At 41.6% G+C, this 15,047-nt stretch overlaps 1 protein-coding gene across 6 annotated transcripts in view; it reads left to right on the plus strand.

The window, feature by feature from the left end:
• Window positions 1-15,047, plus strand: part of col4a6 (collagen, type IV, alpha 6) — an 87,252-nt gene that overhangs the window by 55,104 nt on the left and 17,101 nt on the right. For all 6 annotated transcript variants that reach the window (XM_025062710.1, XM_008320315.3, XM_008320324.3 and 3 more), the window contains 14 exons: window positions 4,961-5,038; window positions 11,754-11,888; window positions 12,107-12,151; window positions 12,340-12,459; window positions 12,542-12,604; window positions 13,224-13,259; window positions 13,657-13,719; window positions 13,928-13,963; window positions 14,058-14,099; window positions 14,187-14,276; window positions 14,374-14,427; window positions 14,572-14,634; window positions 14,763-14,807; window positions 14,954-15,007. In XM_025062710.1, the coding sequence (XP_024918478.1) occupies window positions 4,961-5,038; window positions 11,754-11,888; window positions 12,107-12,151; window positions 12,340-12,459; window positions 12,542-12,604; window positions 13,224-13,259; window positions 13,657-13,719; window positions 13,928-13,963; window positions 14,058-14,099; window positions 14,187-14,276; window positions 14,374-14,427; window positions 14,572-14,634; window positions 14,763-14,807; window positions 14,954-15,007 (924 nt within the window). The remainder of the gene's footprint in view (window positions 1-4,960; window positions 5,039-11,753; window positions 11,889-12,106; window positions 12,152-12,339; window positions 12,460-12,541; window positions 12,605-13,223; window positions 13,260-13,656; window positions 13,720-13,927; window positions 13,964-14,057; window positions 14,100-14,186; window positions 14,277-14,373; window positions 14,428-14,571; window positions 14,635-14,762; window positions 14,808-14,953; window positions 15,008-15,047) is intronic.

Consider the following 15,047-nt stretch of genomic DNA (forward strand, 5'->3'; position numbering starts at 1 on the left):
TAACCAGGGTTGGAGAATGTCAGGAGAGACGTCACCCGCAGGCAGAAAAAAAACTAAATCTATGTTGGCCTCCCCTCGCTCCTCTCTGCCCCCTTTGCCTCCCCTCTGATCCCCGCTCTATGGTCAATCAGCTCCAGGTTAAAATATTGCCCTGTTGGATTAGGCATTTGTATATATGTGTGTGTGTGTGTGTTTTCTACAGACCACTGGACTGTGATGGGAGTCAGTTAAAGAGTAATGTAGTGAACGACCCAAAACATTTGCACTTCTGTTGAACTTGAGTTTTTTTCACTGACATATATTTTCTCTACTCTTATGGTGACATTTTATTCCAGACTTCGTTTCTTTCTTTCTTTTCTTTCTTTAGATTGTCAGAGTGACCATTTTATTACCCTGTTCATGTCTAATTTTTTTTCATTTTGTCTCTTCATTTTGATCATTTTCCCTTCTTATCTCTAGAATTCAGAGTAAAAACACTGTGAAGCTGAGGTCTGAGAATTGAATTGAATTAGAGTAAAAAGTCATTCTTCATTTGTATCTGACACGATCTCTCTCCTGTTTCCCTGCTGCCACAGGAAGTCAGCCAGGTTTTTTTTCTTCTGCTGGTTGAGTTGGAACAAAAGTAAAACTTCACCCTGATGTGAAGGTGAAGAGAGAATGTTCCCACTGTACACTGATGGAGACAGAACCCGCACCTCTTTTATTCCAGCAGGGTTGATTCTCCGCCCTCTGTCTGTCTCTCCTCCGTCCTCCCCACATATACATCACCTCCATCTATACTGGGACTCCATATATCTGAGGCTCTGAGGGTGTGGAGGTCCCGCCACATACCGTGTCTCTGTCTGCAGTCTCCATGTCAGGAGCACTGGAATCTGCCAGAGGATATTTAGGATTCTTGGCCACGCCCCCAACATCCACAAACAAAGAGGAAATGTTGCCCATGGAAACCAGAGCAGATCCTCGGAGATGTGATGAGACCAGTTCACTGTCGAACTGGAGACCTGGGTCCAGTCATGAGAACTGAGCATGGAGGGGTGATTACAGTGGTGATAGATGGTCTGATGATGATGGTGATGATGTGATCAAGAGCGCCCTCTAGGCTGACCCTGAAAAGTCCTCTAACATCTTATTGTTGTACTTTTCCCATTGAAACGCTCACTCTCAGCAGAGGAGGAGAGACACTACTGCGACCTCAGGGAAGAAAAGTGTGTATGTTCATGTACTTGTACATACAGTGCATGTACAGTATGTGATGTTAAAGTTTGATAGCGATATGAAAGACCACACACACACACACACCAAGTGTGTCTTATAAACAGTGTAAAGTCCAAACACAGCTGCAGAACAGATGGTCCAGAGGAGACATGAGACAGATGAGGACACTGAGGCAGAAGGACAAACCATAAAATCCATAATAGACATGATTATTTAAACATCAAAGTAGTTTTTGTACTAGTTAAATTTTTAGTTTGACAGCTAACAGGTGCTAATCAGAAAACTTTAATGAACATGTAGCTACATTGAAGCTGTGTTTACTATCAATCTATAAGTCTGTTGAAGTCGTTCTGTCCTTGTTGTTCTGTGAAATGATACAACCTTTTGATTTGATGGACAGTTTAAAGTCTAACATCTAGTCATGCATGGGCTAAAGCTGAAGATTTGTTTAAATTTCCAGCTCGACTTTTTGTCATATATTAGCTCACTGTAATTAGGGATGCTACAATGCACCATGAGTCCTTTCAAAATGGATTCAAGTGCACGGTGATTCACATCGATTTGGGTTTGAAAAGAACAAAAGCCTGTCAGTTTGTTAGAATCTCCGTACTCTGGTCGATGTCAGAGGGCGACATCTACATCTACTATTAGCACTGCTGCTAATAAACCATGGAGGGCCTGCAGGGGGTTTCCATCGCTCTCATGGCGGCACAACAAGGCACGGCAGCACTGTCAGAGTTTTCACTCTGGTTCTCAGAACCGTTCTCAGTGAACGTTAACGCTAAACTTAACTTTCGACTCAATAACGTTCCCGTGTGGACATGTCCTCAGAGCTTGAGGTTCAGGTGGAGGGCAAGTGTTCCTGCTCCCTGATATCGTTGTTGTTGTTCTTCCTCCTTCATCCTCTCCTTTCACGGCTGCTGACACACTGAGTGACAGTCTGTGAACAGAGAGAAATCTCCGCAGTGAAAAGAGAGCAGGACAGCTGCAGGGTGGAGGACTGAAGAATTTAAACAGAAACAACAGTGAAGACCTTAACAAACACCACAACCATCCTCTTCATATCGCTGCATCTGTGATATACAAAGCATGCACTCCAGTACCATCATGCATCACTTCACTGGTGGGCATATACAGTATTTGTAAGATGAGATAAGATCAGCAGATCCTATAGGAATGAAGGGACAAGTTCAGACATCAGACCTGGGCCTCGGAGCTGAAGCCATGAAGCTCAGTGGAGATTGATGGAGGCAAAATTGAACAGGGGCTGAAAGACACTTAGGCTGGTGGTGATGTAGAGATGACAGAGTGGAATCAAAAAGTCATGTGACGTGTCTGGACCTGTCCTCTCACTGTACATCTCACACACACACACCTAACCAAATCCAGTCCACTAATAGAAACATGTCTCTGAATCACTGGATATGGTCGGATGTTTCTTAGCTGCTGCTCACCTTCAGCTATTATTTTAGCTAACTCTTAGCTTTTCTGGTCTAACGGTGATGAACTTTCATCATAGTTCTCCATCATAACAAATCTTTGTGGTTAGGAGATAAGATGAGAAGTCCTTTTATATACACGCTATGCTAACATTTAGATGTATACGGTTTCACTATGTACAGTGTTAATATGTGTCTACATTTACAGCTCGTGATGTATACGGTTTCACTATGTACAGTGCTAATATGTGTCTACATTTACAGCGTTTGGATTATTTTGTACGGTCTTTGTTTATATTTTGGCTTTCTATAAAATGTTCAATAGGTAAAGAAAATGCTAAAGTTGTGAAATTGTTACTTTTGGCTAACTTTTTTAGTTTTTTTTTTTTAGTTGTGGCGGTGGCGGGGGGTTCCGTCTCACTTCACCACGTGAAAGTGAAACAGTACCACAATCAGCGACTTCTTTTTCTCGTCCCTTGTCTTTCCCTCGGGCGTTTGGTGCCATGACTGTTCCACCATATCGTGATGCATTTTAAACTCTTGGGCGTGGACCAGGGATCAGCGCCCCTGCCCTGCTAAGATGAACAATGGAAAATGACACAGATTTGTTTGGAGGAGAGTGTCTGAGGATAAAATGTCAGAGTCAAACCTGAGACGCAGACAGAAGCCCGTGCTTTCTTCATTATCTTCAGTATTCTTCCAAATTTTAATTGTTACAGACTGTAGGTTTTTGACTGTTTTTTGTGAAACAGCTTTTTTTCCTCCTCTTTTTCTCCTTGTGTTGTTGTCCGTAAAACCTGTAAGAAAGTGTTTGCAGGACAGTGGACTCTGTGTCTCAGGATAAGTCAGGTCAGCTGAGCTTAAGGCAGACTGCAGACAGCCAGCGCCCCCTTTCTTTATATCTGAGTCTTAGCACAAATCCTAGGTCTGTGTTCAACAATTAGTTTGTCCCTCCAGGCTGCTGTAGAAACACTGCTGTACTATCCTTTTGTCTCTGTTTATCCACAGCATGTAGAAACTAGTTCCAAGAACAGGAAACGGTACCAGAATGTGCATGAACTCTCTGCTGCCCCCCTTTGTCAGTGTGCTCTGTGCTCAGCTCCAATCCTCTTGGGCTCAAGTTTCCTCTGCTCTGTTCTAAACTCTCAGTTCTAAACCTTTTTCCTTAACTACTTCCTGGACTTGGTCTCTTCTTTGTAAAAAGAATGAAATGGGAAAAAAGAAAATACAGACACAGGGCCGCCATGTGTTAGATAAACTTACCACCATACACTTTCAGTGAACCACAGATGGCCTCAGTGTTGTGTTTCAGACTGTCTGCTGTGGTGAAAATGAAAAAAGGCACGAGGCCTCGCACATGACCTTTTCACCCCTTACCCCTTCCCACTCTTCATCTCCCAACAGTCCGCTCTCTTTTGTCCCTCCTGTCACCCCCTCTGTCTGGCTGACACAGTTGATCAGGTTGACATGACAACCATGACTGTGGAGTTGAACCCTCAGCCCTCATGTTTCCACCCACACGTCAGTCCAACATTTCAATCGTTTATTAATGATCACATTATTGTCGCCTCTTAATTAAACGTCACCTGACTTGAGTCATTCAACGCCAAAAAAACAAACAAAAAAACACTTTTATTGGATCTTAGCAAGTGCTGCATGGCCTTTGATCTCTGACCTCTGACCCACCTGTGACTACCTTGTTGAATGTTTTTCAGCAGCTCACGCACTGATCATGAAAGCACTGTGTGATGTTTCTTCATCAAATCACCTCAGGAATATGAAACCAGTCCACTGGTGTATAAACTGTGGTTCACCTGGAGTGTATACTGCACACACACACACACACACACACACACACGTGCATACAAGCTGCAGGCATCACTGAGAAGGAAGGGCAGATGTTAGCTGCCTACCAAAGGAGACAGTGACTGAAACACTAATGATAAAATCAACCCCCACCCCCACCGTGATTTTAGCTGACAGACCAAACCTTTTCAGATCAAGAAGCAGAAAAGTTGAAGCCTAGTTCAGCTGATATATCACAAGACAATAGGGCAGCTCATGGATTGTGTTTGTGATGAGGTGATTGCTGGTTCAAATACCACTCCTGGCAAGGCTGTGATGTCCTTGGGGCAATGAAGTGCAGCCACTGCTCCTGTTTGCTGATGCGATAAATGTGTGTGTGTTCGATGAAAAGTAAAGCAGATTTTTTTTTCTCTTTAATACAATAGAAGACTGTGATGTAAGAGACAATGTGGGTTACAGATTTGATTTCAACACCACTGATTCTTTCTGTTTTTCCACAGGGCACAGATTTGAATGAGCCGTGCGCTGGTGAGGACTGCAGTCGAGGATGTAAGTGCCGCCCAGAGAAGGGCAGCAGGGTGAGTGCTCCTGTCCACCCACAACACACACACCAATTACAGCTGCTCTAGGAGGTAACGTTATAGAAACTGATTAATACAGATGAAAAGGTTGGATTTTAGACACTAGACAAAAGGGTTAGTATTTGGAAAATCTACATTATCTCCAGAAAAAGATTAAGGCTTTAGTTTGTAAGTTTGTACACCACTCAATGTCACTCAAACATCCATAGAGAAAATCAATGATTTTAGCTCACGGATACAGGTGCTGCTGCCCCCTATGGTCAGTTCGAGGGACACCTCAAAGCCTCTTCTAGTCACTAAAGTCACAAATGTTGTAGTTACTGATGGAGGCAAAAGTCACGTGAGCTTTGGGAATCAGTGACTTCTTTTTCAATATATTTGTCATGAATTTTCATAGAATATTACAGAGTATTTTGATCTCATTGTCCAGTGACATATACTGTAGTCTGGCAACACTACAGCCAAACTACAGTACACACACACACATATATATAGATATATAGATATATATAGATAAATAAAAAAGGTGTTGAAAATATCTCTGAAACATTTTTTCGTCTGCCTCTGTCAGAATGATATCCCAACATATTGATGGCAGTCTGATAATCTGCTGCTCTCCATGAATATAACATCCTTCAGCAGTTTGATGTGACAACAGTCTGATCCCACAGAACAGCATTCCGACTCTTTATCATCCATGTCCACACAGATACAGATGTCGACCTTGTGTTTTGGGTTCCTTTCTTTTTCTTCTGCTCTGGCTGATGATGGTAGAAAAGGCGCAGCGTCTTATCTGTGTCCTCATCTCACAGCTGCTCACATTGAAGGCTTCTTTTAAGCAACGCGGCAAACTGTGTGTCGAAGACAGGCAGGCCCAGACAGTCCCCGCTCCGTCTTCGCCCGTCTTGAGAGGGGACGTACAGACAAATCTGTTCTTCAGTTCACTCTCCAGACTGATGAATAGCCTGGTCGTCAGTGGAAGGGAGCTGGAGAAAACCACACACACACAGGGAGAATAGAAGAACTGCTACAGCTGGTCCTTGCTGTGAGACAAGAGCTCTAACCAGCCTGTCAGTGTGCCAGACACAACTAGTGGTCAAAAAGTGCACACTAATAATCATGAGTCAGTTTGAAAAAGACTAAGACCCGGGTGTTAAGAGCAGAAAAGTAAAGAAAATTATTATATGATTAGTATATTATATTATAGTATATTATACTATGTTATATTATTATATTCTATTATTACTGTGAGTAATTAAACACAGGAGGGGAGAAGTTCTGTTCAAACTGGACCTACGTCACAGATTGTCACAGTTTGTCAGGAGTCTCAGACCCCTCAGCGTATTCAGGCTGTAGCTCCACCCACTTCAGTCTGGATCCAAACATCAATTACTGTCTGAGTGTAAAACCTGCACTTAGTGAATTCACTGCTGCTGTTAAAATGTCTCAGGGTCACATGACCTGTGTTTAAATGACGAGGCTGGCAGGTTATGTGACTGTAAATGGTACACCTGCTACGGTGAAATGGCACAGTCGACATCACACAGTCGACATCACACAGTCGACATCACACAGTCGTTCAGGGAGGTTATTTTGTGAGGACATGACTTAAGGACTTTACTAGAGGACATACCTTGGGGGCAAGTCATGGACTTGGTTTAAGGGTCAAGGGTAAGATTTAGGATCAGGGTCAGTGGTCTGGATGAGATGGGTGAGATTGAGGGGGACTTTTGTGTGGGTGTGGGTGTGTGCGTGAGCAGATGTGAAGATGAAACCTAAACAAAGCCCACCACCACATTTAGACCACCGGCTTCAAAAGGATGAAGAAGCTGATAAAATACCAGAGAGAGGCCATGAAGTGTGTGTGTGTGTGAGAGAGAGAGAGAGAGAGAGGAAGAGAGATGGGGGGAGAGAGAGAAAGAGAGTGAGCAAGGGTGTGTGTGTGTGTAGGAATGTTTGAGTGACAGCTTGTGACTGACATGGCTGATAGATACTTAATGGAAATGTTGTTAAAGACACTTGCCTCTGGGCCAAAGCGCCATTATAATATAATGTATGTAATGTAATGTAATGTAATGTAATGTAATATAATATAATATAATATAGTAACGTAACATAACATAATATAATGAATTATAATGAACAACCAATCCTGTCCCTCCATCCTCAGTTCTCAGTTCCTCTGCTGCCCTCATATGGCCGCTGCAGGAACTGTAAGTTCCTGAACCAGACTGACACTCTGACCTAGTCAAGTCAAGTTATTATTACTGATTTCATATGTTCCTATGATCTAATGTGATGATAACAGTACATTTATTCATATCATTTACACATGCACACACAGCTGACTACCAGAGTGATTGAAAAATCAGTCATCTTCTCTGTGGACTTTGGTCTGTGAGCTAAAATCACTGATTTTCTCAATAAAAAAATGTATATAAACGTGAGGTTACCTTTGGAGAACTGTGTGACTGTTGCAGGAATCTGTGCAAACACAGCTGCCTCACCACTCGAACACGTGCACATGGATATTTTGTTGATTGGAAGTACAGTGTGACTGCTGGAATCTTTATTTTCCAAACAACTGAAGGTGAAGTCGAGCAGAAACTGCAGGACGTTCCTTCATTCTCCACCAAAACTTTCCCAAGACTAATGTCACAGACTTGTAGTTCATGTTTAGCATCTCTCAAATGCTGTTGTCAATACAGAGATGTACTATTTGTAAACATCTAGAACTGGCGTCTAGAACTTTTGTGTGCTAAAAGCAAACTTTTCAATCTGTCCTTCTGGTGACTAATTTTTTGCCAATTTTAGCTACGTATTAAGAAGTTCTCCCCTGTAGTTTTCTCTGAACACAGTTTTTCTGTAAAATTTAGTACATTATGTTTTAAGTTCTTGTTGTTTTTTTGCTACTTGGCTAACACTAACTGACATTAGGCTAATGTTGAGCTGGCTAAATGTACATTAACATTCAGGTTTAAAAAAATCGTTTGGAGTTTCACTTGGTTGGCTATTGTAGGTATAGTTTGGCTAATTTCCAATACTGCTTGATGTATGCATTGCTAACCTTTAGCCTCTAATTTCTGGCTATCTTTTAGCTATATTGAGACCTCTTTTGTGGCTGTCTTATCTGTACAGCTAATTCTGGGCTAATAGTTGGTTATCTTTGGTTAGAACCTCAGCTGTTACTTGACTAGGTCAAAGGTTGCTTTTTTCGCTGTATTGTTTTTTTACATAGAGATTGATGTTTACCACGATTTGTAGTGAATTATAGACCAGTAATATGAACAGAGTTTGTCAACAGCAAGACTAGACAGAGTAAATGGAATAAAGTCAAACCAAGAAGAGTTCTGAGGTAAGTTTTGTCTCGTTGCGTTGGTTGTCAGGACTCAACTGTTCTGTTTCAGAAAACGTGCTCTCAACCAAGAGAAAACAAATGTGTGCTTCTATCAGAAAATCATGATTGTACGGTAAATGCATGACAACAAAACGTGGAACTGTTCAGAGGTCTGGAAGATCTGGATTCTCCTCAAAGGCCTAACCGAGGATTTTACTTCCTTCAGCCAGTTTCTTTGTTCCATGTTCTGTTTGGACCATGTTAAGAAAACCCAAACAAGGTTCCACAGAGTGCAGGCACTGTGTGCCTTTATCTGCTTCACCTCTGTGCATTACAGCAGCTTGGCCCTCAGTGAAAAGATAAGTTTGAACAACTTTTCAACCGCAGACAAAATCCAGTGTCAGCATTGTGTAAAGAAGAGTCACTGATTGCAGTCGTAGCCAGGGTCGTCTTTGATGTGACCTGACCTGGATGTCTTTATATTAGGATCAAACCTCTGACTCTCCTGCTGCCAGGACCTGCTCCTGTTAAGGTTTTTCCATGGGGACCGTGTGACCCCATGGAAGACAGAGTGGACAGCCACTAGGAGACGTAATAAAAGTATTTTTTCAGTTGTCAGAGAGAAACCAGGAAAGTCCAGTACAGGTTTATGACATCATCTCCGTGGGACATGGAGACCCGCTGTCTACTAATGGACATTTTACTGCGGGTGGGGAGGTGGGGGGTAAACAGAGAGGGGATGTTTGTTTAATGGCTGCCATTAGCACAAACAGATGATCCACGTACAGAGGAGGGGTGGGAAAACTGACCAGGACTGGAGTGAGGTCAGGGAGAGAAAGATGGAAACTTCTAGAAGGAATTCATCTGACAAATGTAAGGAATCATTTGACATTTTTATAACTGCCTTCATTTTAACATTAAAGACATGCCATAGATATAACATGACTTTATATTACATTAACCACAAATGTTTAATATATTAAAATCAAATGAAACCTTTTTAATATTGAAACGTTGTTCCACTGATGTCCCTGATGTTTTTTTTACATTCATCTTCTAGAAGATTCTTTCCTGTTCCATTTTTTTGAATGAAAAACGTATTCATCTCTGTTCCCCCCACACATGGGTCTGTCTTCGGGGACAGTCATCTCTGAGAGAACCCAATGTTCAGGAGAAAATGTCCCCTCTTGGAGACATCGTCCTCCAGTGTTTTTTTCTCCTGTCTCTATCTCTGTCCTTCAGTCCCTCTGTCCTACATTTCCTGTCTTCCCGTCTCGCTGTCCTTCAGTTTTGTTCTCTCTCTGTCCTCCAGTCTCCCTGTCCTCCTGTGCCGCTGCCCTCCCTCTTCTCTCTCTCTCTGTCCTCGGTAAAACAAACATGTCTCAGATAAACTCCGATGTTTGGGTTTGTGCTCTGATCTTTTCAGAGAAATGGAAGGAAAACACTGAGACGTTCCCATCTCCCACATTCTGCCCCTTATCTGCCGGTGTGAAGCAGATCCAGACACAAAAAAAAAACTCCAAAGCAAAACATGGTGGACTTAAATGTTTAAAATGACAGAAGTTCTGTGTAATATTAAAACCTTTCCAGCTTAATGGAACTCTGTGTGCACACTGTACCCGAGTCAGACCGTACCAGACTGAAGTCTCATCACCATTCCTCACTGATCTTGTGGCGCGACAGCTAAAATCTTCCCCGAACACAAACCCGGTGCTGAGAACAATGCCAGCGGCTGAACTCTCAGACAGCGTGTGCACGTGGGCACATGAACGCTCGTGAGTTGTTGTTTTTTTATTTTACACCACTAGTTGCCAAAGATTGTCCAAGCGAGTGCTGTCCACCAACAGGAAGTGAGGTGGGCTCACCCGTAGCTTAGCAGAACAGAATGGCTTGCATTGTTGTCTTTGTGCTGGGAGGATTTGGGTCTTTAAACAGAGCAGTCTGCTGGAAGGTGATGAGGATGGAAGTCTGGGCCTGGCTAAAGGAGAGAGTGTGAGCTGAAAAACAGCGTTAGGACTCCCAGGTCTACTGGAGCTGAGAGAACCTCAGCATCTAGAACAGAGAACGGTTTTGTAGAAAATGTCAAAGTGTGTTCTCCTGTGGTCAGAGGCTGGTGAATGCTTTTCGAGTCAGTTTTTTGAATATGAAAATGGTTGCACAAAGTTCCCGAGTGCTACAAGCCCAGATTCAGTACTTCCTGTACTTCCTGTACTTCCTATTACATCACTATACATTACTATCAATGAAATAGTCCAAGGTCCAATTTTTATTTATATTAGAAACACGTGGTTCTTGTCACATTACACAAGGTTTCTGGAACCATTCCCAGTACTACGAGCTGTAGTACTGAGCATGGTAGCACCTGTAGGTCCTAGAACTGTCCATGGTTCCAGTTGCTGGTCCCTGAAGTGAAACATTCATCATTTGATAATTCATTGATGTTGTTATGTTCAGAGGTTTTGGTAACTAAGCTAAGCTAATCATTCTTCTGCTTGACTCTGTTTCTGTCCTCTCTGACTTTAACACCTTTAATTTTGTTTGGTCAACGTTCTGGACAGGACAGGAAGCGGAGGCGTGAGAGAAAGTTTGTGCAGAGAGTGAAAACCAGGTGTGAGTGTTGGTGCTGTATTTCAGAGAGCTGCCTCCATCTGGTAGAACCCTGTCATTACTGCTGTTCTGTGGATAGCCTGAGGACACACAAACACACACACACACACACACACACACACACATGCACTGCAGTTCACTGTGGTGTTTTAAAATGTGCAGCAATTAAACCAAAGGTTTTTTGTTTTTTGTTTTTTGGCGTGACATCAGGAAAGTCAAACTCTTCAACTAACCCTAGATTGGATTCTTTATTATTATAAGTTAAAGACTATGACGTTCTGGTCATAGCCTCAGACTGGGATGAGACTTTTAAACAGGTCTGTTTTAAACAGGCCAGGGAACCATTTTGAGGCATTGTTATTGTTGTTTTACTGAAGAACAGGGTGATGGTGACGTTTAACTTTGAAAAAATGGCTCAGAACTCATTGAAGAATCTTGTCAAAATAAAAGTCTTTGTAGAACTTTAAAAAGAGGAAAGGCTCAGCTTCTAAAAAGGCCTTTCCTGTTTACAGTTCTTCTTATGATATAGCTGACAGAATATGTGTGTTTGTTTGACCTTAATGACCTTGACATTTGGTTTAATGACAGTTCTATTTGGTTTATTTTTTCCAGGTTTTTTCAGGAGGAAATATAAACTACAGTATAAACACTTGTTTAGACTGCAAGTAAATTAAAGGAACTGCAATAAATTATTATTATTATTATTATTATTATTATTATTATTATTATTATTATTAATATTATTATATTCCTGTGGTCCTTTCTCAGGGCCGTCCTGGACTTCTGGGTGAAGTTGGTCCAAGTGGAGCTGAGGGGCCCCGTGGCAGCACAGGCCCTCATGGACCTAAAGGAGAGAAGGGACACGTTGGACTGAAGGGACCATCTGGTCCCAAAGGAGACAAAGTTGGTCCTTTAAATTTTAAAATTTTACATTTAAACATGTTTAACACAATACAATGATAACCTGATTTCATTCATTTCTTTATTTTTATTAACTTTTGTTATGCAGATTCCAATTTGTGGTCATTAACACTGCAGTAATGTGTTTCTACCAGCAGTGGTTGCATTTTAAGTATTTTTTTAAACTAGCAATATTTAAAAGTTGCTAATATTTTCCACAGGGACCGATGGGAGTTCCTGGGTTCCAAGGAACCGACGGAGTGCCAGTGAGTAAAACAGTCCACAGAATATTAAGAGTATAGAAAAACAAACCAACCGTGTTTTTTTAAATTTATCTGTGAAAGTAATTTGATTTCTAAAAAGGTATTTATTAAAACAGGTTCAGATCCCATTTTTGTTGATCTGATGATCAGATTTTTAGATTGTAAACAGAGGTGATATTATTTTTACGCAGGGTCATCCAGGTCAGCCTGGAGGTCGAGGTCCAGCTGGACTGGACGGCTGTAATGGTACCAGAGGAGAACCTGGAGATCCAGGATTTGGTATTGGACCACCGGGGTTCCCTGGAGCAGCTGTGAGGACAAATAATTACTGCACTGGTTAATTATAAAAAGATGTTTAAAGGAAACTGAAGGCCTGCTGTTTTTCTCCGACAGGGGCCGATTGGGCCAAAGGGCCAGAAGGGGGAGCCACGATACATTTCTGGCAGCAACATCATAGTAAGAACAACAAAAAGAAGAAAAATAGTTTAAATGTCTGTAGTCACTCATGACTGTTATTTCTAATATATAAAAGGTTACATTTCTATATCTGAGAGGTTTATGAACTAGATTTAAACAATTTTATAATGTAATTATTTTTTATTAATTTATCGATTTAAACAATTTCAACTCACACTCATTTTAAGTAAGTGTATTTTTTTAAAATGAATGAAAAATACATTTCAATATTTTAGATCTCTCACTTTGGAATTTGGTCTTGCTGTTTTTGAAGAATTATTTTAGAGAAGAGAGTAACATATTAGGCATACTGCATGAAGCAGTCCTTAGCTATTTTGACCAGTAGGTGGAGCCACAGGAACATGAAGCAGAGTGCATTAGAACAGCAGGAAGTCGTTATTTTCTGGATTCTAACAAAACAAAACGTGTAAAAGAAAAAGCGAAAAGATTTACATTTTTGTTTTTAATTTGAGAAAAACATAATTCTGTTGTTTTACAAAAAAATAATATTTATTTTTAAATATATGTTTTCTACACATAAATTGTGATGTTCACTACGTAAACACAATCCGGTTCACAGTGGTTCAAATATGTACCTCAATTATTCTCCTTTTCCCAGGGTTATCCTGGTGTTCCAGGAACGGACGGGTACCCCGTAAGTTTTCATTACTTTCTCATTGTCTATCATATGTTAACCATAGCAGCAAGATGCTTTGACAGAGTATTAACCTGTGGGAAATATTCTCAGTAGGTGGCAGTAACTTACTGTTAGCACTGTTAGCTTAGCCTGGCTGAAGACTGACCGTGGACATTCAGTAACCACTCTAAATGTTTTCCCTATTACTTGATGAAAAAGTTCTGACCCAGTTTGCAGGTTTGGACAGATATAAGTATATAAAGCACCAGTATTCTTGAATCATTGAACAGGGCTTTAAACGTGTACTTAGCACCACCTACAGGAAACCCAGAGGAAGGGCGCTAATTGCTCACTGCTGAAAAAAATCAGGTATATTGATTGTCCAGACCCCTCAACCCTGTCTTCTCTATACCAGGGTATCAGAGGTCCAGACGGTCCTATTGGTCAGCCTGGTCCAAGAGGACCTGAGGGATACCCTGTGAGTAAGAGTCACTTCACTTTAGTCAATCCAATTCTTCTTTTTTCTGGATCATTCCTTGACTGTACTGACAATTAACTTTTGAAACATTTTTATTTTATTACTTAGTTGTTGCCTTCACAGATCAGGTTTAATTACTAATAAATCAAATAATGAAATGAAAAATGATATATTATTATTAACTCTGACCTGAACCTCTGCACTGCAGGGTCCATCTGGTCCTCCCGGCCCCCCAGGACCAATGGTTGGTACTTTTCTTAATATGGAGAACAGATGAAGTACAGAAATATAATGTGTCATACAGTGACATTCATTGAACGAACCATTGTTGTTTCCAGGGGAGTTCCAGTGACGGATATCTGGGAGAGAAAGGAGACAAGGTAACAGCAGTCCAAGGATACATATATCTGGGATTCAAATTCTCTTCTTACTGACTGAGGATGTTCTGGACTTGTCCCGGACTTTAGGGCGATGTTGGACTTCCTGGACCAAGTGGAACCCCCGGGGACGGGTCACTGACAAGTGAACAAACACTGACTATCTACAAAGGAGACAAGGTGAGGCAAGAAGGAGACAGTCTAGGAGACAACCCACTCCCTGGATATTTACAGTGTGGACTGATCATCTATGTGGGTTTTTTTTTTTTTTTTCAAGGGGGAACCTGGTCCCAAAGGAGTCCGAGGACTAGCGGGGAATCCAGGAGCACCTGTGAGTCCTTGAAAAATCATAGAATTATCACTGGGGAAAAATCAAAAAAGGCATAAGAGTCAAGAAAAATTCCAAAGAATGATAGGTTTTCATGTTCACTTAAAAACTCTTCCTCGCCTTCGTCTCCTCCTCTTCTTCATGCAGGGACCTTTTGGATATCGTGGTGAATATGGGGAGAAGGGGATTCCTGGATATCCTGGTGCCAGAGTAAGAGCCAATAGAACCATGTAGAACCATGAGGACTTTTTCTTCTTCTTCCTCTGCTCCTGTGCTCATATCAAATATGTCTTCTTCCTCCCTCTGCGGTGGATGTTATCTGGGGATCATCCAATCAGGGTTTCCCAGGATTCAACGGCCCGCCCGGCGCTCTAGGAAGTCAGGTGGGTGAAGCAGACTGGAAATACAGCCGATCATGAATGGAGTGAAATAAATTGTTGATTCTGGAAATGTCACAAACGTTTCATTTATTTTCTGAATGTTTTTTCTCTTAAGAATACCAACCTCTCTTTTTTCTGTCCTGACCCAGGGGCTCGTAGGGAATCCTGGTTTCCCTGGTCAGCCGGGATACATCGGACCAAAGGTCAGAACATGGTCATGTGACTGACAGCTCAGATCAGTCC

The sequence above is a fragment of the Cynoglossus semilaevis genome, chromosome 1 (assembly GCF_000523025.1).
Source record: "Cynoglossus semilaevis isolate Cse_v1.0 chromosome 1, Cse_v1.0, whole genome shotgun sequence".
In the NCBI taxonomy this organism is placed as follows: Eukaryota; Metazoa; Chordata; class Actinopteri; order Pleuronectiformes; family Cynoglossidae; genus Cynoglossus; species Cynoglossus semilaevis.